The sequence below is a fragment of the Hippocampus bargibanti genome, linkage group LG02, assembly GCF_051943395.1.
Source record: "Hippocampus bargibanti isolate YZ-2025 linkage group LG02, ASM5194339v1, whole genome shotgun sequence".
NCBI lineage: Eukaryota > Metazoa > Chordata > Actinopteri > Syngnathiformes > Syngnathidae > Hippocampus > Hippocampus bargibanti.
The window spans coordinates 4215887-4242140 of NC_142735.1; the positions used below are offsets into that span (position 1 = coordinate 4215887).

General features: G+C 40.2%; 2 protein-coding genes across 4 annotated transcripts in view; one reads left to right on the top strand and one right to left on the bottom strand.

The window, feature by feature from the left end:
- The window catches only part of flrt1b (fibronectin leucine rich transmembrane protein 1b), a 58920-nt gene extending 54413 nt beyond the window's left edge, over window positions 1-4507 (top strand). For both annotated transcript variants that reach the window (XM_089021303.1, XM_089021294.1), the window contains exon 3: window positions 202-4507. In XM_089021303.1, the coding sequence (XP_088877429.1) occupies window positions 221-2413 (2193 nt within the window). In that variant the 5' untranslated portion in view covers window positions 202-220 and the 3' untranslated portion in view covers window positions 2414-4507. The remainder of the gene's footprint in view (window positions 1-201) is intronic.
- Window positions 1-26254, bottom strand: part of macrod1 (mono-ADP ribosylhydrolase 1) — a 229202-nt gene that overhangs the window by 184065 nt on the left and 18883 nt on the right. The gene's annotated exons all lie outside the window — the stretch shown is intronic.

Consider the following 26254-nt stretch of genomic DNA (forward strand, 5'->3'; position numbering starts at 1 on the left):
AAAGTGTCTAGAAGAAAAAACTTATTGGAGAGGGGAAGTCAACCAAAAACGTTTCTTCAGAATAATCTATTATTGGTGTTGTAAAATGCCAGTCAGAATAGCCTTTCAATAAAACATCTGATATAATACATTATTCACAGTACAATCCTCATTGAGACTGCAGCAGTTTTAAAACAGTTTCATGTTTCTGTTTCCCATCAGGAGCTGGGCACCAACCAACATGGCAACCGAAAGTCTCGCGGAGCTTCGCGATTGGCTCTTCCTGATCCTGCTGTGCCTCACTTTATTGGCTGAGGTGCTGGAACTGGCAGCAGCCGCGATTGCCTTGGAGACGGGTGAGGGAGATGAGGGAATTGTTTGTCCCTCAGTCTGCCGCTGCGATGAGGGTTTTGTCTACTGCAATGACCGTGGACTGAGTCTAATTCCTCCTCTACCGCTGACAGCCGCCATCCTCTACCTACAAAGCAACCGGCTGAGTAACGCCGGCCTGCCTCCGTCACTGGAGCGCAGCACTTCTATACGAGTGATTTATCTGTATGCCAACCAGTTGGATGAATTCCCTATACACCTTCCGCCGTCATTACGAGAGCTCCATTTGCAGGATAACAACATACGAACGTTACCACGATCATCTCTGGCCAAGTTACCACTTTTGGAGCGTTTACACCTGGATGATAATTCAATATCGACAGTGAGCATACAAGAGCGTGCTTTTTCTGGGACTCCACGGCTCAGACTGCTGTTTCTCTCCCGGAACCACTTGTCGAGCATCCCTGCAGGGTTGCCTGCGTCCCTGGAGGAGCTGCGATTAGATGACAACAGAATCAACACCATCCCCACGCATGCATTCCGAGGGCTTTCCTCCTTGCGACGCTTAGTTCTGGACGGGAATCTGCTTGCCAACACACGCATTGCAGATGACACCTTTTCTCGCCTCTCCAATCTAACGGAGCTGTCACTAGTCCGAAATGCTTTGCAATCCCCACCGGTCAACCTACCATCAGCTCATCTTGTTCGGCTCCATTTACAGGACAATGGGATGACTCACATACCACGGGGGGCTCTGGACGGAATGCGACGACTCCAGAAACTGGATTTATCAGGAAATAATCTGACCAGTCTTCCTCGAGGGCTTCTTAAGGATGCAGATAGTCTGGAGTTGCTGCTGCTAAAGGGAAACCCCTGGTACTGTAGTTGCAGTCTTCGTTGGCTCCATGCATGGCTTCATAGCTGGGGGGCAGCTGTCACAGTCAGAGGTTTGATCTGTCAATGGCCTGAGGCGGTGAAGGGCCAGTCCCTTAAAGACCTTACATATCTAATGGAAGAGTGTGAAGGACCTCCAGCTGGATCAGCCATTGGAGTTGGGGGAAATCCATCAGAAAAGAAGGAAGGAGGTGACGATAGTGTTGAAGCAGGCGGGCAAGGTTTATCCCATGACAGCACCACCACTAATTCTTTGTTGGTCCCCACGCAAGGTTCCCTGTTCACACTTCGAGCCAAACGGCCAGGTCTAGTTATGCCTCTTCCTGCAGGGGGAGAGGGACACGTAACCGGAGGGGCCTTAGAGCTGACTGTGAAAGCCCTCTCTTCGGACAGTGTTCTGGTTAGCTGGTTGTGCCCGCAGCCGGCACCGTCATTCCGTCTATCATGGCTGAGGTTAGGAACCAGTGCGGCTCTCGGCTCCATCACAGAGACTCTTGTTCCTGGAGAGAGGAGGCAGTACCATCTCACCCAACTCACACCGCACTCGCATTACCTCATTTGCCTGCTGCCATTACGACAGGAGACCTTTCTTGGCTCCAACATGGGGACAGCTCGCATTGGTGGCGTTGAAATGAACAATAAAGATTCTACTCCAGCCTGTGCTCAGATAGAAACTGGAGAGTCTGTGGTTAACTCCAAGGGAGAGGGGTCAAATAAAGACACGCAAGACTCTGAGCTATCAGCCTTGCCGTTAGCGGGGATCATTGGGGGAGCCACAGCGTTAGTAAGCCTGATGCTCATCTTTGGTATTTTTTGCTGGTATGGACAAAGAACAAGTTACAAATCAGGGGACTCAAATTCGTACAACAGAGGCCGAGGTGCAAAAAATTATGATGACTATGTAGAGTCGGGCACCAAGAAAGACAATTCCATTTTAGAGATCAGAGCCCCTCCTACAGGATTCCAGATGACGGCAATGGCTCACCAGTCTCTGCAGCCCAAACTGGAGGATGTCACCTACATCCACACCATTTTCCCCTCTTCTTCTTCCTCTTCTTCCCATACAAATGGGACCTACAGGAGTAGCCACAGAGCCGGCAGCATCAATGGTACCATCCTTAGCCAAACCAGTCACCATCATGTTACTTATGGTACCAACCGTGGCTACAGAGAGGGTGGCATTCCTGACGTGGATTATGCCTACACGTGATAACCCATGGCCACACTCCCTGAGCCTTGAATGCCTGGCGCCATTTCTATGATGACGACCCTGTGGCTGCTGGCCATTTTGTTCTTGGTTTCCAAAGTACCCTTTGTGCCTCAGATGGTTCAAGTCTGACATGTTTGCTAACTAGAAAAGACTGTTCTCAGCTATGTTGAACGGATATTGCTATTGCGTGACTGAAGTAATTGTCCTGCTCTACTGTACTCTACTGCTGTAACACACTTTACAGTGGGCCCTTCTTTCAGAGCTATTTATATAAGGTTACATTTTTCTCTTTTGGCTATCGCCGGGTCTTTCAAAAGTGCTGTTCTTCATACACAGTAACTTGTTTGAGGTTGATATACTAGGTTTAGCTCATGTAGAAGGAGATATATTTATAATACACAGGAAAGGCAATTAATGTGTGTATAGATAGCTCCCATATTTTCCAACCAACTGTATGTTCTTTGCTGTGTAGATGACAGGATGACAGAGGGAGAAATTGACGGTTGTTATAAGCCACAGATGACAGTAAATCGTGGTTGACATGAAAATACTTGTTTCAAGCACCCCCTACGCTATTTTTTACCCTGGATTAATTCACCCAATTTAATTGTTCCTCCTTCCTGTCTCTTTGTTTTGAGCCGAGGCGCTTTCATTTCTCTCGCCTTTTGTGGTGCCGTGAGTAGAGGACGACTTTGTTCTCGCCAAAGGAGCTGACAGCAGTGATAAGAGTTCTGACAAAGACACGAGACACAAACCGCCACATGGGGAGACTAATGAGTGCGGGAGAGAGAGAGCAAGAGGAGAGAGTCAGTGTGATGGATGGATAGATGTTGAGATAGAAAGAGCAAACATGAAGAAGAAAAGAGAGTGAAGGCTGCTGTTTCAGGAATTGGTTTAACGCAGAGTCGGTGCGGAGGAGGCACGTAAGAGAAAGAAGATAGGTTAAAAAGATACTGTTAAAATGTAGTAAGTCAAACAAGGCATCTGAAGGAAGGTGCATCAGGAACCCATCCCATTAATGTGACTACTGGGGATGGCGCACTGGCATCAATGCATCTAAACCCACAGGTTGATGGTTTGAAGCCTTGCAATTGCAACCTTGCCAATGTGTCCCAAGCAAGATACTGACCCCGAGTTGCTCTTGATGCTGTCATGCATCTTAAAGTCTTAATTTGGTAACACAAAATATACAACAGAGACTGTCTTAAATATGTTTTCGGACCTCATCATTTGGTGTCGGACGTTTTGGTCCTCTTCTGAAAAGCGTCGTCCATGAACTAAAATTTGTTTTATGAACTGATTATGTTCTAAGACTGAACATAATCAGTCAGGACAAAAGTACTAATCAGATTAGCTTCAGGGAATAGTCCTCTGCTCCCTCCAATATTTGAGCAGGGACCTATCAAAGCAGAGGTCTGGCACTGCCGCCTCTGGCCATTATGGATATATATATATATATATCGGTTTACGAACCCCTTGGCTAACGAATTTTTCGGTTTACGAACGTTACATTCATGAAAATTTTACCTTGGCAGACAAACTATTTTTTCGGGATACACGCGGAGCTGCCACAATGAGTGTTGTGTCATTCGCGAACAAGCCTGTTCTCCTAACAAGAAAACAAGAAAATGGTGGCCACTGTTATCAGTTGCCACCTGGTATGAGATGCACTCGATGAAAAGACACAGTTGACTCAGGGGCTATCGTCCGGTTACAGTAGCCTTCATGCCGCAAAGATACACGAGGGAACGGTTTGATAACAGGGACAACAGGCTGACCACCACACTGTGCACTTGAACATACACAGCAAGAGATGAAGAATAGATAAAGAATATTCTGAGGGAGGAGGAACAGTTGAGCAGCAAAGTTGGCAAAGCTACTGTGTTGTTTTAATTAGTTTCTTTTTTTAATGTCTGTGCTTGTTTTGCGGTTTCTATTTAATGGCACTGAGGCTACTTTCCATGCTGTACAAATCCTTACTCCTTGAAAAAAAATAAATGTCACCCCCCTGATGTGATGTTGAGAACGCTGTTATGTATAAAAATGGGTGCAAAATTATACTCAATTTATTGGTCTGTTGTCTTCTTTTTACTGCGCGAACAAATAAGGATTAAATAAAGAGAGGGATGATTCGATGAGTTTATTGTGTGTATGACATGCAGTAGCACGTCTGGGAGTAGGGTCATTAAAACCAAGAGATGGCACCATATCTCACTTGATTGCTTTAAAAATATAAAAAAAGAAAGCATTTATTTAAAAAAAAAGATATACAAAGCCAATATTATTAGTATGATTTGTGCTTGGACGTAAGGGACCTTATTAAGACACACACTGGATGAATGCATCAACGGATACGAGCTGCTTCAGAAAACTGCAAAACAATTAGTAGCTGTATCCATCTTAATGCTAACACATCTGTGTATCAAAGCATACCAGAAAGGCTCCATTTGTTAACATGCCATTTATGTCTTGAATGAAGACGGCGAGTCACACTGAAGTTCTTGATGTTGAATAGACCGATATGAAGGATGTATATCTGTATTTTGGTCTGAGTGCTTGTGAACAGCATTTCTGGGTTGGAAAAATGTGTGTTGTCAGACGATGTACGTGAAAAACAACAATTGACATTGCAACAACTTAAATTACAAAATGAAATATTCCCAAGCATATATAAAGTGGCTCACAAGAAAGATAAGAAGGTCTACTCAACAAAAATATGGGATTTGTCATACAAAAAATAATCACGATAAATTATTTTAACTGATTCACTGCCAGATGATGAGAAAAAAAATGTGTCCACTCCAGTGCCAGGGTTTTAGTCATTGTCACTCGAATCCCAGGACCCACAGAATATTGAGTTTGAGGACTTCATAAACATTCCATGCAGCGTAAGAAACATTAGACTTTCTTCTTTCATCAGAAAAAAACAACTTAATTCCTAAATTATTTGGGTCTGGAGTTATATGAGCTTGAAATGAGGGCGGCTGTCCAAAATACAATGCCACACATACATGTTGGGTTATACAGGGCTTTAACAACAGCTGAAGTTGTGCTAACATGGATAAATGTTGCCCCCTTGTGGAAAGGTAAAAAAATATTACAAGAGGCCATGGCGGGCACTTTATCGGCACCCAAACAACAAACAAAACCTGAACAAATTCGGGAATGGCGCTCAACGTCATACTTTCAATTCCTGAATAAATTTGTGAATGGCACTGAATGAGTTAAAACCATTTGCCACCAGGAATGGAACAGGAAATATAAAATATTGATTTTATTTAGATGTTTATGGTTTTTAATTGGGAATTTTCAATTTCTTTTTGTACCAGTTTTTTTTTTTTGGTAGGGGCTTTGTTTTCGTCAGTTCTTATTAGTTTCAGCATGAATCATATATTTTTATGAGTGAGAAGAAGAAGAAGATGAGTGTTAGTCATGTGGAAGGTAAAAAAAAAGGTTACATTAAATATTGTGTTGTACACTATGATTTCCAAACAAGTGTTTACGTTCTAGCATTTCGAAACAACTTCGGAAGCTCATGTATGAAATTAACTGATTAAAAGGTTTTTTTATGTTAGTTATATATTTTTTGGAACATCAAGACAGAATGTCTTAACTCAGTCACTGCCATTCGGAAATTGAAAATATGGCATGGAGCGCAATTCCAGAATTTGTTCGGGTTTTGGTTTTTCTTGCCGGGGAGGGGGGTGACGATAAAGTGCTGGTTAGACCTCTAGCAATGTTCTTTTCCCTTCCACAAGGGGCAGAATTTGCCTTTTGGACAGCCACCCCCACTTGCACCACATATTACTCCAGACCAATATCATTTAGGAATTAATACAGAGAGTCTAAGGGTTTCTTACGCTGCATTGAATGTTTATATGTCCTAAAACTCAATATTCAGTGGGTCCTGGAATTTGAGTGAAAATGACAAAAACCCTGGCACTGGAGTGGACACATTTTTGCACGTCTGGCAATGAATGAGTTAAAACATAATTCTTTTGAGACCAACTAAGTGAAATTGGATACTTTTCTGTGGCACAACAGATCTTTTCGAGCACACTGGTCGAGAGTGGTTTAACTGCTAAACTGTAAAACTTAAAGGACAACCGACACCTCCGGACAAATTGTGTCCATAATTTGTAAATCACTTCAAATGACTTCTACTGAGCGTATTTTACAAAGATTCCACAGAATATAGCTATATTTTACGTCTTAAGACTCGCGCTGAATATTCAGGAAGTCTTGTTTTCGAGTTGGTGACGATTCCTGACGTGACGTCACGTCAGGAACGCCCCTGGCCGAGAAAGCCACACACAATGCATTTTGGGTACTTTGTTTGGTCTGAAAACATCGTGTTGATCCGTGTTGTTGGCGAAATTAGAAGGAAAACATAACGCAATGGTGAATTGTTGTGTGTTGCACCAAGACTACTATTTGATACTAGTTGACGCAAATTACCAGCAGACAAATCTGCCCATTTCCAACGGAGCTTGGGCGCCATCTTGTGCATTTTCTGGGAGCTACATTGAAGTCCAGACGCCTCAAAATGATCCGGAAGGACTTCTTTAATCGATTGCAAACATTTATGCTTTCCTCTTCAGAACTATTTGAATCATATTCATAACTGGATGAGTAACAAGAAAGCATCTTCTCCGAATCTGAAGCCATTGTTTTGATTCTAGAGCAAGGCAAGATGTCCTGGCGTGACGTCACGAACAAGGGGGCGGGACCTTCTGAAACTCACCACCTCCGAGATCATTTCGTCCTGCAACGTCCTGAAACTCGCCATTTCCGGGGTCGATTTGAAGTAATTTTGGGACACCTTAAGTCATTTTTGTTTTTTTGCATTTGACTAAAAATATCAGCGTGTTTTGGGTATTTTAGATGCTATAAAACGTCAGTTCGGAAACCAAAAAAATGGTGTTGGTTGTCCTTGAAAACATGGGAGGGGAACCAAAAAAAACTCCACTATACCAAAAATAAAAGGCAGGAAAAATGGGGAACTAATTGTCCTCCCACCAAGTAAGGAAATATATGCATATGTTTTCCCTCTATTTTATTCCTTTTTTTATCATTTCAAATAATGTATGGCGTACTACAACTTTTATATGGGGAAAAAAATTGTGAACCGATCTTACAAAGACCATTTTGGCTCAATTCCAGTTTGTTTCAACTGCTAGTAGCCAACGATAATGCTGCCGCCGATCGCTCCTTTTTTCACGGCAAACCAGCAAAAGTAATCCTCAATTTTATTTTTTATTATTATTTTTATCGCTGCGTATGGTCAGACTGCTAAAAGCATAACGTGCACATGCACGGTAAGCTATCTGCATTTCCGCTAGTTTTTTTTTTATAATTTCAAATAATGTACGGCATACTATAACTTTTATACGGGAATTGTAATCATTTATAAGGGCAGCTATTAGCCAAGGTTGACAGGTATGAAATATGAATATCAATGTTCATCATTTTAAGAAAAAAAGGTAACATAGGCCAAAGTGACCTGCACCGATTGAGTTCGAGGGCGGTCAGATGGCGTGTGGGTGTTGAGCTCAATGGTAGGAGGAACGGCATCTGTTAACGATCCGATTCCTTTTGTGAGTCGACGGGTGTTTAGCATTCTTGCTGGATTTAGGACAGATGCTCGTGAACCGCTTCCCCAGATGGCGGAGGCGAAAACAGATTGCGAGGATGGGGAGGATGGTGACGGCTGCGGTGGCCATCGTTAATGACTCCGGAGGCTCTCCAAAACACATCAGCAACGGTACACATCCAGTATGGCGAGGTCTTGCAATATATCGCTGCTCTGCCTTTTAGTGGATGTTGTTTGCTTGCTTTGAGGTTAATGGACCGTGAAGCTGCACTTGGATTTCTATGGTGACCGCCGAGAAGGTCATGTTGTAGGAATAGGGGGAAACAGCCTTTCAAAACTCTGGAGAGGATGGAGTCTTTTTAACAGCATAGCCAAGGGTTTCATGGCATGTGCGCACTCGGAATCGTGATGTTACAAACCACGAATGCGCCACTGATGGCCAACATTATGTTCATGCATCTTTCCTGCCTTTAGTCATTCTATCTTTGAGGTTACTGTATTTTCACTGCCGTGGGTCTTTATTTTAATCTAAAAATCTGAGTTATTGGCAATTGCTATCATTCAAGTGGTTAAATTAGTTTCTAAGAACAACATCTGTTCCAAAAGAATACATTTTACACATTTGAAGATCATAATTCAATAGTTGAATATAAAGGAATTTCTTCTATTAAAATTTTTGTTCCATAAAAAGTACACAAATGCATCTTAGTGTCTATCCTCAGTTTTTCCATTTCAAAAAGTCACAGAAAAGTCTCAAATGGCTACACATGGCCACAGATGACAAATATGAATGGCATACCCAGAAAGTAAGCAGACTCGTATTCTGGCACAGATCAAGAGATGACCGATTTCATTTGTTTTTGTTCATTTTTCATCTACAGGGAGTCAACGTTTCATGACCGAGCCAAAATGCACTATTTTAAAACATTCACTGTCAGACGATGTGCAAAAATGTGTCCACTACAGTGCCAGTGTTTTTGTCATTTTCAATCAAATTCCAGGACTCAAAGAATATTAAGTTTTAGGACTACATAAACATTAAATGCAGCGTAAGAAACTTTAGACTTTCATCTTTCATCAGAATAAATTATATGGGTCTGGAGTTATATGAATTTGAAATGAGGGTGGCTGTCCAAAATACAATGCAACACATACATATTGATTTATATTGTGCTTTAACAACAGCTGAAGCTGGAACAAAGTACTAACATGGAAAAAAACATTTCCAGAGGCCATGACCAGCGCTTTATCGGCACTCAAACAAGAAAAAAACAAAACCTGAAGAAAGACGATGGAGATGAAAAACAAGAATTGACATTGCAACAACTAAAATTACAAGATGAAATATTTCCAAGCAGATATAGAGTGGCTCTAAAAAATGAAGGTCTACTCAACAAAGTCAGGTTTTATCATACAAAAAAAAAAATCACTCTAAATTACGTTAACTCATTCACTGCCAGACAATGTGCAAAAATGTGTTCACTCCAGTGCCAGGGTTTTTGTCCTTATCACTCGAATTCCAAGACCCAAAGAATATTGAGTTTCAAGACTACATAAACATTCAATCCAGCATAAGAAACCTTGGACTCTCTTCTTCTTCTATTTGACAATAAAGCTGACTTTGACTTTCATCAGAAAAAAAGAGTTAATTATTAAGTTATATGGGTTTGGAGGTATCTAAGCTTGAAATGGGGTCGGCTGTACAAAAGGCAAATACTACTCCCTCGTGCTAGGAAAAAGCATTGGCAGAGGCGTCATATTTTCAATTCCCGAACAAATTTGGGAATGGCAGTGATGAAAAAACAGTACGTCACCTGTGTCATCTTCAAATGTCAAATTAAGTTTTTGACTCTGAAATCCAAGTTGAAATGATGGAATTTCATACACTCAGAGGCTCCCATCGCATTAGATGTGGTTGGAATTGCTTGAGGTTACGAAGAATCTTTGTGTTTTCTGTCATTCGGCTCTCGACTTCTATTCGCAGTCGGAGACGCATAGCAACCTCTCCACCAAAAGGTTGAGGACCCAGGTGAGGTATACATATCCATGACAACCTCGGCACCTGTGATAAGACATTTTTTTTAAATTACCGTAATCTTCCTTTCAAGAGGTGACAGCGAGGAGGAGTGCAATCAATATTGCATCTTTTGTACGTTCTACTTGCAAAGTGGAGGCTTCGGCCGAGTTAACTGCTATTCTTCCTCTGTGTTAAGGGAGCAGCTTGTACTCATCCATGCAATATACTGAGATCATTTTTGGAGATGTAACATTATAGCAGTCCATTATCTAATGTGAGGCCTTTGAGTGAAATTATGCTCACATTTGACACAACTCAAAGATGCAGGTGTGTAGATTGGAATACCTATTTATCTGTTGGGTTTTATCCTTCCACCGTTACAACTGAGATCCTGGTGGGGGGTTTTAGACAGGCTTCCATTGACTTACATCACTTAGTAGGTTCCTACCTATTTCAAACCCGATAAATACCTTAAGAAAAAAAATAGTGCATCCAAATGATAGGCACAAAGTATTGTGGTTTATTGTATACATTGTAAAAATGAAGATTGTAAAGTCCAAACTTCCTTTCGGCTTTTCCCTTCAAGGGGTCGCCACAGCGAATCAGTGTCCTCAATCTTCAGAGGTTTTACTCACATGTTTATTTTGGCCAAGCTTTTCCGCCGGATACCCTTCCTGACACAACCCACTGTATTTATCCGGGTTAGGGACCGGCACAAGAAGACACTCGCTTATGTCCACTTGTGGCTACAGAACAAGCAACTCTATGACCTTAATAAAGATGAAGATCGCTAACACAAAATGGTCAACGGCACAGCAACATTAAAAAAAGCAAATCTATACTCACCATTTGATGACAATGCTGTGATCTTAACGTGAAATGGGACTCTCTTTCCCTACATTACATCACAAACAGAACTTCAAGACATTACATTGGGGAAACGAAACAAATGCTCAAAAAACGATATCAACATCGCAGGGATAATGCTAGTCGGCCTCAATCTGCAGTACATCTGCACCTAAAAGCTAGCAACCACTCATTTGATGGCAGTGAGATTAAAATCTTAGCTAAAGAAAATAGATGGTTTGAAAGGGGAGTAAAAGAAGCAATTTTGGTAAAACAGCAAAACCCTTCACTAAATCGCCATGGTGGTTTGAGGTTTAATTTAGACTGAGCTTACAACAGACTTCTTAGGTTGTTACCACGTAAGTTTAGTCATGCTGATGAGGTGATACCAGAGCAATGGGGAATGGGGCAATCAGATACAGTCATAGACCATAATCAGACAGAACAAAAGCAGTAATCAGATTATCTTCAGGGAGTAGTTCACTGTTCCCCCAACCTGAGAGCAGGGACTTATCAGACCAGAGGTTTTCACCTCTGTCCACTAGGGATCTATATATAGGGTCATAATTACCAGCACAACTATAGTTCGCTGAATAAGCTCTTCGGATGAGGAGCGAAACGTCCGACACCTTCAAAGAAGTACAGATGACAGCTGAAGACACCTTTTCACCGACACACTTTAAGAGAGAAACGGTGCCGAATCATTGACATATTGATGTACAGTATGTCGTGGAATCTACTTGAATGTATTCAAATGTTTTGAATATCATTTTTCCTTTTTTGTTTTTTTATTATCAATCAAGCACAGCATACGTGGATAGGGCAAGAGGGCTCTGCGCACCTAACTTACAGTAGTGGTGTGCATTGTGCTCTTATTCCGTTCAAGGGCATATCATTCGGTATACAATAATTTTGGGGAAATGCCACCGCGAGGCATTTTGTTATGTTGTAATACATCAGTGTTGGCGGACAGTCCCCTGTACAGCTTTTTTCTTCACCGCTAGATTTTGTTCAAGTTCTACGGTCATTGTCATATAACTTCATGCTGACATTGCAAGTGCACTGCCGTGGCGGCATCAACCAAAAAAAAAGGCAAAAAAAAATAACAAATAGCGAATCTCCTGGTGTGCTGTTGTCTAACAAGAATATACATTTTCACTGCAGTGGCGGCATCAACCAAAAAAAAAAGGCTAAAAAATAACGAATAACGAATCTCATGGTGTGCTGTTGTCTAACAAGAACATACATTTGAGGAAAACAAAGTTTCAAGCTCAAAGGTGATACACAGCCTCGAAGGCACATTTTTAACATCTCCCAAAATAGACAACGCTTTAAAGTAGACATTTGTTAAAAAAATGACATTTATTAAATGTTTGTTTACTCATCTACGCAGGGCCTGCCCACTGAGTGTGAAATCAAACAACTGAGTAAATCTTGACAAAGCAACCACTTTCATCAAAAGTTGGCATTCTACTCCGCTGTCACAAAAAAAGTGGACTAATAAACAAAACCACCAATGAGATTGCAGACAAGCTAACCGAAGAGCAAACGAACCACTTAGAAACAGCAGTTGTGATCATGCAATGGAATCTCTACTTCTACAAAACGGCCAGGCTAATGGTGGTGTTTTTGTGTTCTCAGCAATGGCAGGCAGTGGATGTCAATCCTCGGCAAGTGGATGTCAATCTTAGGCCTTCAGTAGTGCTAAGTTTGAATCACTCCACAGCTGCAAGTGTGGTGCGATTTATTATTTATCGGCTAAATGATGTCGTTGGCCAGGAAATAACTTGTGACTTGAAGAAACTTGAAGAAATTGTTATAATTTTGATTATGAACGTGTGGCTTCATGATAACTTCATAAAATTGCAATATTATTTGCTATTTTTGCGAGCTTCGAAGCTGTCCAACCTTTCTTGGTGATGTCCATCTATTCTTGAAAAGTTTGTCTTGAAAATGGCTTTACCAGTATGTCTGAAACCAAATCCATTTCTTCTCCTCCTTCAGTCATTATAGGTTGACAGAGTCGTTATTAAATCGACACAACAATATATTTGCTTATGCAGCTAGGTACATATACAGTGTGCTCGCTGTGGCCAGTATGCTCTTATCACTGGCGGCTAGTGATAATATGATTGGCTGGTGACTAGCCAATCATGTGACTAACCAATCACAGTTTGCGAAAACTCTGATGTTTTCAGTGCCTTCCAGCACACCTTGGGTTGCCAACTCAAACTCTGATTGGCTTAAGTAACTTAAGTAACATCGCCATTGATTTTTATGCTGCAGAGCCTGCAGAACTCAATGTGAAGGCATCCAGGTAGATTTCTGACCCTGGTTACAAATAATGGCTAAAATGTGATTGGCTAAATGTTTAAATACAAAAACACACGCCTGAAAGCAGCACAACAGGGGAAAAGCAATGAAAGGAACCTGAAAGACAATTTTGACTTCCTTAATAAGAAATCATGGACAAAGTATAATTCACATTAGTCTGTGATTCAGATATTTTTAGGCCAGCAGAGAAGGCCTTGCAGGCCCTGACGGCGCACCGCTGGTTCTTAGAAAGGTTATCATTTTCTGATAGCAAAGTGCCCTCACTTGTATCCAATATTCCAGAATCTGCCACCAAGTGGTTTTCACCACTCAAAATAAAGTCACAAAGAAACACTGTGCAAAGAAAGAAACATATGTGCAAAGTTGGAGACGGTGAGATCTAGTGATTGGTTGTGGAGGGGAAAAAATATTGAGTCTGAAAAGTTGTTAGTGTTTGAGAAACTGGTGGTAGAATACTTCCTAAGAAGCACCCTACTGGGACTTGGGTAAAAAAAAAATGCATGACATGTCACCTTCAGGCACTTAAGTAGAGGTGTTATAATAGTACAGCAGCAACGTTCTTATTCAACGTTCTTATTATTATATTTCAGCAGTTAAGATTTTCCATTTCTTTGGCACATGCTGTTCGAAGAAACAACTGCGTGTTCCACGGTAACTGTACCCAGTGTACCCTGCACGTTCGGTTGAAAAATAGCCCCGCTCCCTTTTTTTATTTTATGATGAACAGCTCCCTGCTGAGGCCCAAAATGACACCCAGAGTTCAACTGGCAGAAAAGACTTCAGCCGCAGCAGCGCAGCTTAAACAATGCCATAAGGCACACTGTGAAGTTCCATGAAGCCGTGCACAGCTGCAGCCGGGCGATAATTCTCCCTGGGCGGGATTTTATACACTGTCATTTAAGGGATTATTATACAACTATTGATTACAGCCATTTTCAAAACAGAAGCTCAGTTTAGCTCAGTGAAATGAGATGCATTTTAATAAATTCCTGTTTGTTCGTTTTTGTTTTAATCCATTTCATCTTCTCGACACTTAAACACTATGCAGGATAGCAGGAATGTATCTTCGGGTGTTCGCATTCATTATGCTCTTTGAGCTAAAGGTCAATATACTGTAGTAATGTTAATTCATTCACTGCCATTTCCGAATTTATTTGGGAATTGAAATTATGACGTACAGCGCAATTCCCGAATTTGTTCAGGTTTTGTTTGGGTGCCGATAAAGCGCTGGCCATGGCCTCTGGATATGCTTTTTCTTTTCCACAAGGGTGCAGCATTTCCCTTTTTTCCATATTAGCACTTTATTCCAGCTTCACTTGTTGTTCAAGCGCTATATAAGCCAATATGTATGTATTGCATTGTATTTTGGACAGCCGCCCTCATTTCAAGCTCATATAACTCCAGACCCATATAGTTTAGGAATTACCTCTATGTTTCTGATTAAAAAAAGAGTCTATTCCCGAATTTGCTCAGGTTTTCGTTGTTCCCGCAGGGGGGTGTACCAATAATGTGCTGGTCAGACATCTAGCAATGTTTTTCCCTTGCACAAGGGGGCAGAATTTGCCTTTTGTACAGCTTCCCCCGCTTACACCTCATATTACTCCAGACCCATATGACTAAGGAATTAATTAAACCAATGTGTACAGTATGTATAGCATTGTATTTCGAACAACCACCCTCATTTCAAGCTCATATAACTACAGATCGATACAACTGAGGAATTTTTTTGTGCTTGAAACAAGAGAGTCTCAGGTTTCTTATGCTGCATTGAATGTTTATGTAGTCCTAAAACTCAAAGTTCTGTGGGTCCAGGAATTCGAGTGACAAAGACAAAAACCCTGGCACTGGAGTGGACACTTGCACATCGTCTGGCAGTGAATGAGTTAATATATGCAATCCACGAAATGCGCTTGGGTCTGAATGCATTTATTTCACACATAACTGATTTTGTATAGCCCAAATGGAACGTATCTGTTTGGAGTAGAACCTTAAGTGTAATTAAGGTATGTAGTTCCCTGAGTTAAAGGCACAGTAAATTAAGTGTAGCTGAGCCCCAATTTTCTTCAGTGTGGACAAAATTCCAGACAGATGGGTGGGGTAGGTTTTTTTTTTGTGTGACTTGATGCAATGTAAGAAAAATGTGCTAGGACATTACAGTTTGATGATACTAATACATACAGCACAGTGATTTAAAAAGGTGCACACCCTCAGGAAAAGGAAAATCAATATTCCTAACACATGCTCATATTTTCAAACATCGCAGTCCAATCTGTCCCGGAGTCCCGATTTGCATTTGCAATCTTTTCATGAAGTCATCAACTGAAAGTGGACAGAAGTAGCGCGAACAAACAAGAGTCAGGTAAACAAGTGCACCTGTTTCCCAGAGCGACAGGGGACCGATGGTCCGCAAGGATCTAGCGAGCTGCAAAACAAACAACTGATTCATTCTCTCCACAAAGACACAATCGGAGAACTACCTGCCAGCTATGAAGTGATCCAGCAACAACAAAACATTAAGCCGTGGCCTGAAATCCTCTGAAGCAATAGCTGGAGAGGACATCACAAGAATCAACAAGGTAGAGAGAGAATTATAAAAAAGAAAGAAAGAAAAAAAATGAGAGAGCCTCTAGGGATAAGACGGACATCAACTGCATGAACAAGAATGTCCAACAACCACTTTAGTGTCGCTGCTTGATGCCTCAGCAGGAAATTAGCCTCACATGTATGATTTAATCATGTGGTCAATATATACTTTATCATATGAATCCCTGAGGAATAAAATAAGACGCTAACTACGATCAAGACGATCACCCAGCCTCCTAAATGAGCACATTGTTTATCTTTTGAAAATGTAGTAAGAAAACTTTGCTAAGACATTGGGTTTATTATTACTCTTATGTCGGTTAATTCCTAAATACTATGGGTCTGGAGTTATATGAGCTTGAAATGAGGGTGGCTGTCCAAAATACAATGCGTTACATACATATTGATTTAAATAGCGCTTTAACATAGCTGAAGCTGGAACAAAGCGCTGACATGGAAAAAAGGGAAACACTGCACCCTGGTGGACTATCAGAGGCCATGACCAGCGCTTTATCGTTACCCAAGCATGAAAAGCGAAAACCCAAACTAATTCGGGAATGACACTCTATGTCACAGGTGTCAAAGTCAAGGCCCGCGGGCCAAATCCGGCCCGCCACATCATTTTTTTCGGTCCGCGAAAGCAAATCAAACTTGTTAAATTCCATGATGATTGCTAAAATCTGAGCCAAAATTTCATATTTTTGGATGTCAACCACAATAAAAGTCATTATTCTTGACTTCAGATTTGAAAACGAGTTAAGTCATTAATTTGCTGTGTGCTCTATATGTAATATTTGAAGGGATTTAAACATTCTAATGGGTTCCCCAAATTCATAACGAACGGCCCTCGAGAGGAAACCATAACTACAATGTGGCCCGCGGCAAAAAATGACTTTGACACCCCTGCTCTATGTCATATTTTCAATTCTCAAATAAATTTGTGATTGGCAGTGAATGAATTCATAAGCAACCTCATTTTTTTCTTGCACGACTCATTTTTTTTAAACTATTGTTTTCAGATAAACGCTGTCACCGTTTTCATGGATTCACTCGGTGTTCATACAAATATTTTACTCTGCCTTTTATTTTGGAAATCAATACAGTTTTCTCTGATTCATTTTTGCAACTTGTTTTTAAAGGGACATGGCATAATCCACAATTTGAAATGTATTTTTTTAACTCAAAGCAGTAACCCTGAACCCCCCCCCCAACCATCCCCCAAAATATTTTTGTTTTTATTTCTCGTTCTTGAAGTCAAACGAATACGTAACGACAAAGTATTGGAAAATAATCAAATATTATTCTGCTCAATCAAGTCTTAATTGTTGGAGGTGTTAAGGTACCAAGAGACATTTTATACATTTTCTAATTAATTTTAATCCTTTTTTTAATCTGAGTACTATTGTGCCAAATTACAGAAGAAGCATTGGCATCAAACTACGCTTATTGCTCAAGTTATTTTAAAGCCCTGCCCTATTGATCCCAAACACTATGACAATTTTGCTCCAACTTTTCCAAGTCTCTGCGAGCAGTGTGATTGTCGAACTGAACTGTACTGAATCGATTTTACACAACATGACAAATGGGTGAGAGTGCCAGGTGAGAAAAAAAAGAACAACTTTGAAAATAAACTTGAAAATGGTTCCCCTATTTCTCCTCCACACTGTATATGTCATCAAAAGTGTTCCATCAAGGTGAAGGTTCATTTATTGAGTTCATTTGTCATTTTTATTTAATTCACAGTTTTTGGGTTGGAAATACAGTACTGTATAAGGTTATTTCCTATCTAATGTATTTGGTGTATGGAGCAGATTAATTGAATTTCCATTATTTATTGGAGACCTTTGTACGATTCCGTTTTCGTCAGATTTTTTTGGGGGATGATTCACTGTACTGTACTGGTATAAACACACAAATGCTACATCAACACATACTTGTTCAGATCTGAAGAAAAGTAATTCAAAGGAGTAGCACGATCGCTTTTGCTCTAATGGATTATTTTGTAATATTTCTGGTGAAACCAATCAACTACATTATAAAACGACATGGCAAAATAATAGAAGTACTTGTCATTTAGGATAATTTTAGAGAGGAAAGTGGATGTGGTTTGTGGTGAATTGCTTCATTTTATTGTCAAAAAAAGTAATGAACATCAGCGATTTCATTTTGGCATAGTCCTGCTGTCATGCAGAGTAACAGGAATGTAATTACAAGGCACATATGCTATATCGTTAACATGCCGATGAATATGTCTTGAAGAGGAGAAAAAAACAACAGGAGAATGAATAAAGCCAAACTCTTTTCCTTGGGAGGTTGATGGACAACCGATAGAAAAGAAGTTATCATATTTAAAAGTTTCATGGTTAGAAGACCCACAATAGAAATAAAATCTGTTGTCAATTTGAGGTGAACAGACACAGCCTGTTAAACTGTCATCTTCATGTAGGAAATCTGGCCTTAGACTAATTTACGAATTGGTAAACTCCATTAGCCAGGTTACAAATCTATCGGTGCATAGGAAGGACGACCAAGGAAAATGTCTATGTTCTGTTGTTTTATCGATGTCGATGCTTGAGACATCCAGGGGCGTAGTATTTAATTCAAGAAGACTATGTTTTACTAATGTATCACTTAAATTTGTATCATCTCAATAAATGAATTGGCAGAGGGCTGCAGAAGTTGGGCGTCGGTCATGACCGTCTGCGTACCCTGCCAGCAGTAAAAGTCAATCTTCCTGTGTTCGAGACTTTGTTCACAGTATCCGACCGAATATCTCTGACAGAGGTTTAACCTCGGTTTATTTGTCAATCATCGAGATCAACTCATGCTTTGTATTGTATTTAAAACACACAGCATTCAAAGGGAAAAAAGGGCAAAGTGAGTGACGATTTAAGTGTGTCACCTACAAATATATTGATGAAAAGGTTTCTTCAGCCGGCATCTGTATTTCTTTGAAGGTGTCGGACGTTTTGCTTCTCATCCATGAGGCTTTGTCAGCGAACTAAAATTTTGCTGGTAGCTCTGGCCTAACTTCGAATATCCTGACTGATTATGGTCTACAAATGGCCTGATTGCCCAATTTGCTCTGGTATCACCTCATCTGTTGTAAGCACAATCCAAATTAAACCTCACACCACCATAGCGATTTACTGATGGGTTTTGCTGTTTTATAAAAATAGCTTCTTTTGCTCCGCTTTCAAACCATATATTTTCCTTTTCTAAGACTTTAGATAGTATAAGTAATCAGTGTAGCCTCACGAAATAGTCCTCTGCTCCCCCCAACCTTAGAGCAGGGACCTATCATAGCAGAGGTCTGGCACCGCCACTCCTGGACGGTAGGGATATATATATATATATATATATATATATATATATATATATATATATATATATATATATATATATATATATATATATATATATATATATATATATACAGTAAAGTCTCGTTATATCGATATTCAAGGGAGTCCGAAAAAATATCGATATAACCGGGACTATCGATATATCCGACCCTGTTTGCATGTAATTTTCTCCGTGCGTGCATCGAAATAGTATCGATATAACCGGGACTATCGATATATCCGATATCGATATAACGAGACTTTACTATATATATATATATATATATATATATATATATATATATATACACACAGTAAAGTCTCGTTATATCGATATTCTCGGGAGTCGGAAATAATATCGATATAACCGGACTATCGATATATCCAATCCTGCGGCATGTAAATGTTCTCCTTGCGTTCATAGAAATAGTATCGTAATAAGCAGTACTATCGATATAACCGATAGTGATATAACGAGACTTTACTGTGTGTGTGTGTATATATATATATATATATATATATATATATATATATATATATATATATATATATATATATATATATATATATATATATGAACCACTCCTGTACGACCTACAACGATTGCATCTGGAGAAAATAGCTTTTCTAGTGCTTCATTTGACAGGAAGAGAACTTTATTCCACTATGTAATGGAGAAAGTATGATACGCAGTATACATTTCGGACATTGTAGCTCATGACATGCACGGGGAATGGCAGCATGTTCAGCGGCTGGAGTGATTTACACTAAGATAAGTGGTACTTTGTGAACCTGTTCTTCCACCCCCCCCCCCCCCCCTTCCCTCCTGACGTCCCCCACCTCTCACACTGTATTTGCCAATCTCCAGAAGTGTATCGACAGCAAGCAACGTTATCCTTCAGCGATGCAAGCTCCGCTGGTTGTAAGCGGATTAACAATGCATGAGGATCTTTAAAAATACATAAAAACACACAAACATTTGCAAATTGCTGACTGAGCACTTTTACTTTCTTGGCAACTACATAACAATGTGACAATGTGAACCCCTGCACATGGATAAATATATCACATGAATAGATCTCGGAGGAATAAACATGATGAAGGCATCCTTTGAATCCCAAATCATCACCTCTCCCTCATTTATTTTAATGGCAGGCAATACACCTGTATTTTGTTTTCAGTTGAGTTGATGAGCACAGCGACCTAGGGGGAGGGATAAATAATCCTCTTTAATCACAGCACGGCATGTTAAGAGTGAAGATTAAACCAGAGATGTCCTTGTGTGGGTACTTAAAACAGATGTACGTATTCCGGGGGACTGCTAAAGAGTGCGCATGAATTAAAACATTGTGACATTGAGTTGAATCGAAATAAGCCTTTTAAAGTGTGTTTGAAAATGGCCAGATCTGAAAAATATACTGATATTATAGCCAATCACACTTTTATTCATTCAACGATAAATCATATAAAACCATGCAGCTTTGTTATTTAGGCTAATTTTATTACTAAATAGATTGTGTGTCACATTTAACAACGGGAAACTATGGGCTTTAGTGTAATCCTTAAAGGACAACCGACGTCTCCGGACAAGTTGTGTCCATAATTTGGAAAATGACTTCTACTGAGTGTATTCTACAAAGATTCCACCGCATATAGCTATATTTTACGTTTTAAGACTCGCACTGAATATTCAGTGTCTTGTTTTTGAGTTGGTGACGAGTCCGTACGTGATGTCACTAAAGGACCGCCCTTCACCGTAAAAAAAGACGCATTGTAGCGGTCCTTCCATAACGTCAATGTATTTTGCTGTACCTGTTTGGTCTGGGGACCTCGTGTTGCACCCAAAAGCCGCCAGGAGGCCAGAAGAGGGCGCCCAAGCTCTATCTAAGGAATTTATCAGCCTGTGGAAACGGAGATGGCCACAGGAGGTCGCCATTTTGTGCTTCTTTTTTGGGTGAGAGATTTTCCCCCAATGTTGCCTCAAAATGGCAAAAATATGTTAAGAGTGAAGATTAAAGTTTTAATTAAAGAGACGTCGGTTGTCCTTTAAAAGACAACTAACACGATTTTTTTGTTTCCTAACTGACATCAGAAAAACGTTTTATAGCATCTAAAATACCCAAAACACACAGGCTTATATTTTTAGTCAAATGAGAAACACCAATAAAAATGAGTTAAAGTGTCCCAAAACTACTTCAAAATGACCTCGGGATGGCGAATTTCAGAAGGTCCCGCCCCCCCTTGTTCGTGACGTCACGCCAAGACTCGAGAATCAAAACAATCGCTTCAGATTCGGAGAAGATGCTTTCTTATTACTCATCCAGTTATGAATATGATTCAAATAGTTCTGAAAAGGAAAGCATAAATGTTTGCAATCGATTAAAGAAGTCCTTCCGGATCATTTTGAGGCGTCTAGACTTCAATGTAGCGTCCCAGAAAATGCACAAGCTCCGTTGGAAATGAGCTGATTTGTCTTCTGGGAATTTGTGTCAGCTCGTATCAAATAGTAGTCTTCATGCAACACACAACGATTCACCATCGCGTTATTTATGTGTTTTCCTTCTAATTTCGCCATCAACACGGATCAACACGAAGTTTTCAGACCAAACAAAGTACCCAAAATGCATTGTGTCACTTTCTCGGTCAGGGGCGTTCTAGATGTGACGTCACGGTAAGTATGGTCACCAACTCAAAAATAAGACTTCCTGAATATTCAGCGCGAGTCTTAAAACATAAAATATGGCTATATGCGGTGGAATCTTTGTAAAATACGCTCAGTAGAAGTCATTTGAAGTGATTTTACAAATTATGGACACAACTTGTCCAGGAGCGTCGGTTGTCCTTTAAATGGATTGTCGTCAAATCATGTGCATTGCGATTCAATGGCACAGTCTATTTACTTTAGAGTAATACAATACATAAGTGGATTCACACTCATATATTTATTAAATTGCATCCCACACTGTGATGTACTCAGAAGCCGAAGCATCGGATTGAATGAGGTCCAATTATGAGGTGTTATCGCAAGCAATCTGCCTTCATGAAGATGTTCCCTTTCACTTTTGATTGATATTGTCAGTAAGCGAGGTATTTAGGTGTGTGGTACTACACAGTAACACAATAACAGCTCTTTTCTTTTTTATGAAATAACCTTTAGATGTCACTCAATAACTTGAGGCAGCTGTAGATGTTGACATCCTGTAAATACTGTACAGAAAAGAACTTTTCCAAATATATACATGTTTTCCAAATATGAGGCACACTACACTATAAGGCTGGGGTGACGCAGTAGTTCTACAGGGGAAATGGAGTTGTGGCTTCTGACAGTAGTTGGGAGGTCCTGTTGTGGCTCAATATTACTTCACATATAATGTGCACCTGCATATAAGGCACAGGGTCATCTTTTGTAGAAAATCAACGCTTTTGGGTGCGCCCTATACACCGTAAAATATGGTAATTTATTGACGAAAAAGAGTCTTAATGAGGGAGATGATTATGAATCTCCACAAACAAATCCAATATATATTCACTGCTTTGAAACACAAAGAAAACAATGGGAGCACCTGCAAATCTAAATGCCTTTGTGAAATGAACGAATGAAAGAAAAAAAATGTTTGGGCATAAAACAAAAGCAACGCTTGGAAAAGTCTGATGAGAAAGCATTTCATTATCGACCAAAGGGCGCTTCGGATGATTCATCAGCATGTTCGTTCTGAGCGTCTCCTACCAGAGCTGCCAGTTCTGGGTATGGACAATAATGACAATAGGATAAGTGGACAAATGCCTCCCATAAATAGTCATGTCATTTCCTAAACTCTGATAATGCAACTGGGGCGCCGAGCAGCACGTCACTATCAGATGCCTCTTCACAACAACAATGGTAAATAGATAGCAATTATAAAACGGTAATTGTGTACTGTGTTTGTCGTGTTTCTTGCGTTGTGCGTCGGAGAGTGTGTGTGTGTGCATTATGTGGCAGCTTTGTCTCCGATAAGGACGTGATCAGACAATGACAATGATCTGCTAGCAGTGGGGGAAGAGGAAGCCGGGCCTCGGGGTTTGGTTTGAAGCCTTTGAAGGCTACACTCGCACTCGCATGCCACTTTGTTCAACATGTTGGGATTAACGAAGACACAGGTTTACTGTCACCATGCATTACGATGCATTACTGATATAATGATAAAGCCCAATGCGTGCTAGCAATTTACATTCATGTTTTAGCATGATTGCCCAGATTACACGCCGAGATGTGCAGGGTGCAATAGATATTATATGTGATTTTACCAGATATCGGAATTAGCATTCATTGTGTGAATATTTTACCAGAAGACAATCTACAGTGGATGTCAAATGTATGGCCTTGGAAATAAAAGGTATTATTATTATTATTATTATTATTATTATTATTATTATTATTGTTCAGAATCTGAAAGCGTTTAATCATCCCACAACAGGGAAATTTGCAGTCCACAGCAGAAATTTGAAAGTTGGTCTGGGGGGGTGAAAAGATTAAAACAAAAAACATATTGGATCCTTTTTCATGAGAGGTTGGGATGACATTTGTTTGATATGGCTGCAACCAGATGGGATACCACATTTTTATGGCTCTTTGCGAAGGCTCTGAACAAATAACGCAGCAATTTGTAGTAACTCAGTAACCCCCCAAAAAACATGCCAAATCACTGCACGCTGTCATTTTGCTTCAAAGTTGCTCAGAATTTACAACCACGGGGGGAGTGTGGGAATTCAAGAAAGAAAGATGCATCAGTGCATTTTATTTTTAAATGAAAGCATGACTTTTGAACGGAACAGTGTTCTTTTTTAGTTACTTTTTTTCCTGACTATATGCACAATAAAATGAGGTTTTGGGATCTAAATCCAGTTCTCAATCCAGATTTCGAACAGTTAAAATAGTATTAAAAAGGCTCTATTTAGAAGTATATCTGAAGAGTGATTATATCAGCGGTGGACCGTCAAGGCCTGCAAAGCCTTCTCTGTCGGCCTAAAAATATCTGAATCACGGACTGGTGTTAGTTATATTTTGTCCATGAATTCTTATTAAATAATTCTAAATTGTCTTTCAGCTTCCTTTCACTACTTTTCCCCTGTTGCGCTGCTTCCAGATGTGTGTTTTCGTGTAGAAGCATTTTACCAATCACATTTCAGCCATAATTTGTTACCAGGGTCAGAAATCTACATGGACGCTTTCACAATCAGTTCTGCAGGCCCTGGAGCATAGAATATGTGTCGATAAAACTGTTCCTTTAACCAATCAGATTTTGAGTTGGCAACCCAAGAGAAGGCGCTGGTCAACGTCAAAGTTTTCACAAACGATGAGTGGCTCGTCACTAGCCAATCATAGTTTGTGAATCGTTGATCACAAGCCGCGAGCGACAAAGGCATACTGTACTGGCCAGAGCTAGCACACTGTATCGGTAGCGAGCTGCATAAGCAAATATATTGTGTTGATTAAATAGTCGTTTTGTCAACCTCCAATGGCTGACGGAGGAGAAGAAATGGATTTGGTTGGAGATTTACTGTTAAAGCCATTTTCAAGATGGACTTTTCAAGAAAAAAATGGACATCATTAAGAAAGATCGGTCAGTTATTTCTTGGCTAATGGTACCCTCTAGTGGACTTGTAGTAAATCACACCACACTTTTTTCAATCTGGATTGATTCAGATGTAGCACTACTGAAGGCCTAGCGATGAACTCTACAGTGAAAGTTTCAGACAAAAGAAAAAGCTGAATCAGATTTTTCACATTTTATGCACTGTCAATTTGCTAATTTAGATTCTGAAGATGGATACTTGTAACACCTTAAAACCCTGTAACATCCCTAATAGATTGATGGATTGATTTAAAGAGAGGAGGCAGGGGTAATTTTCTTGAGAGTCGAGTATAATATATGTACAATGAATTTGAATGCAGAAATTTGGCCTCGATCCCACCAAGAAATGAGAAGAGGGCAGGTTGGTGTGGCAATATTGTTGACTCGAAATAGTTTTTTTTTGAGAGCACAATAAGTAACTATTTTCTGATTTCTCCAAAAAGTCTTTAAAAATGGCCCATACCGTCCAGATGATGACTTTAGTGCGCCCCATGATTTTATTTTTAACATACTGTATGGCCAGCCTAATTTTAACTGCGTGACTCTCATACTTCCAAGATTATATGGAATGAATGAGTCACAAATACATGTAGTATTATTATAACTCCTCAATAATTGTTTTCTTTCAGTATATGGCAGGAAAATGCGTCACGCAAGCACAAGTGAAACTTGGTCTGAATTGTGGTCTGAGGCAACGTGTCTGCAGCCCTCATTACTCCGACTGACAATTCAGAGGATGGGCACAAAAGCCACAGCTCGGTTCCTGAACACAACTGTAACTACTGGAAGCAAACAAATTATACACATGCTGTCTTCCTTTAAAGGCCCAACTTTATCAACGACGACCCAATGTCATGAGTCACAACTGGGCAAGAACAAAGCAACGCGTTAAAATGCTCGTTTTCGCTCCAAGACACTCTGATTCTGACTCTTTTTGCTCATTTACGCTACGGTTCACTTCATCCCTTTCCATCTCCCATATCGGTGCAATCAGGCTAATGAGGCTAACACGTCCAGTTTGCCTTCCTGCTCACTAAAGTGCAGATTGATTTGAAGAGTGGGAGAGCTCTGAACAAGGGATGGGTGGGAGAAAAATAATGAGCCCTCTCCTGAGCTTTTTTGCAAACTCCATCACTTTTTTTATTTATTTACTGGCACGCACATTAGGAATTAACTCCGCAAGGATGTATGTTAACTTCACGATGTCAGGATGTAAATCTGTCTCAAGCTGTAAACCGGTTTGTCTGTGAAGATAAATGGAAGTGGTAGGAGAGGGTTGACCAAGAGCGTTAAGTATTGTGGGTTTTTTGTACGCCACCGGAGCATCTTATACAAACTCAAGGCAGTGAACCTTGAAAGCTCCAAATTTTCAGTACGCTGAGGACATTAACGCCGTCGCCCAAATGGCCAGGAAAGTCATCTTTCTGACAGTCGTGGCGTGATTAACTCAGACAGATCTGGACTAGAAAAAGTGGAGCAGTGGCCGTGTCTCAAGTCATATTGCGGCTAATT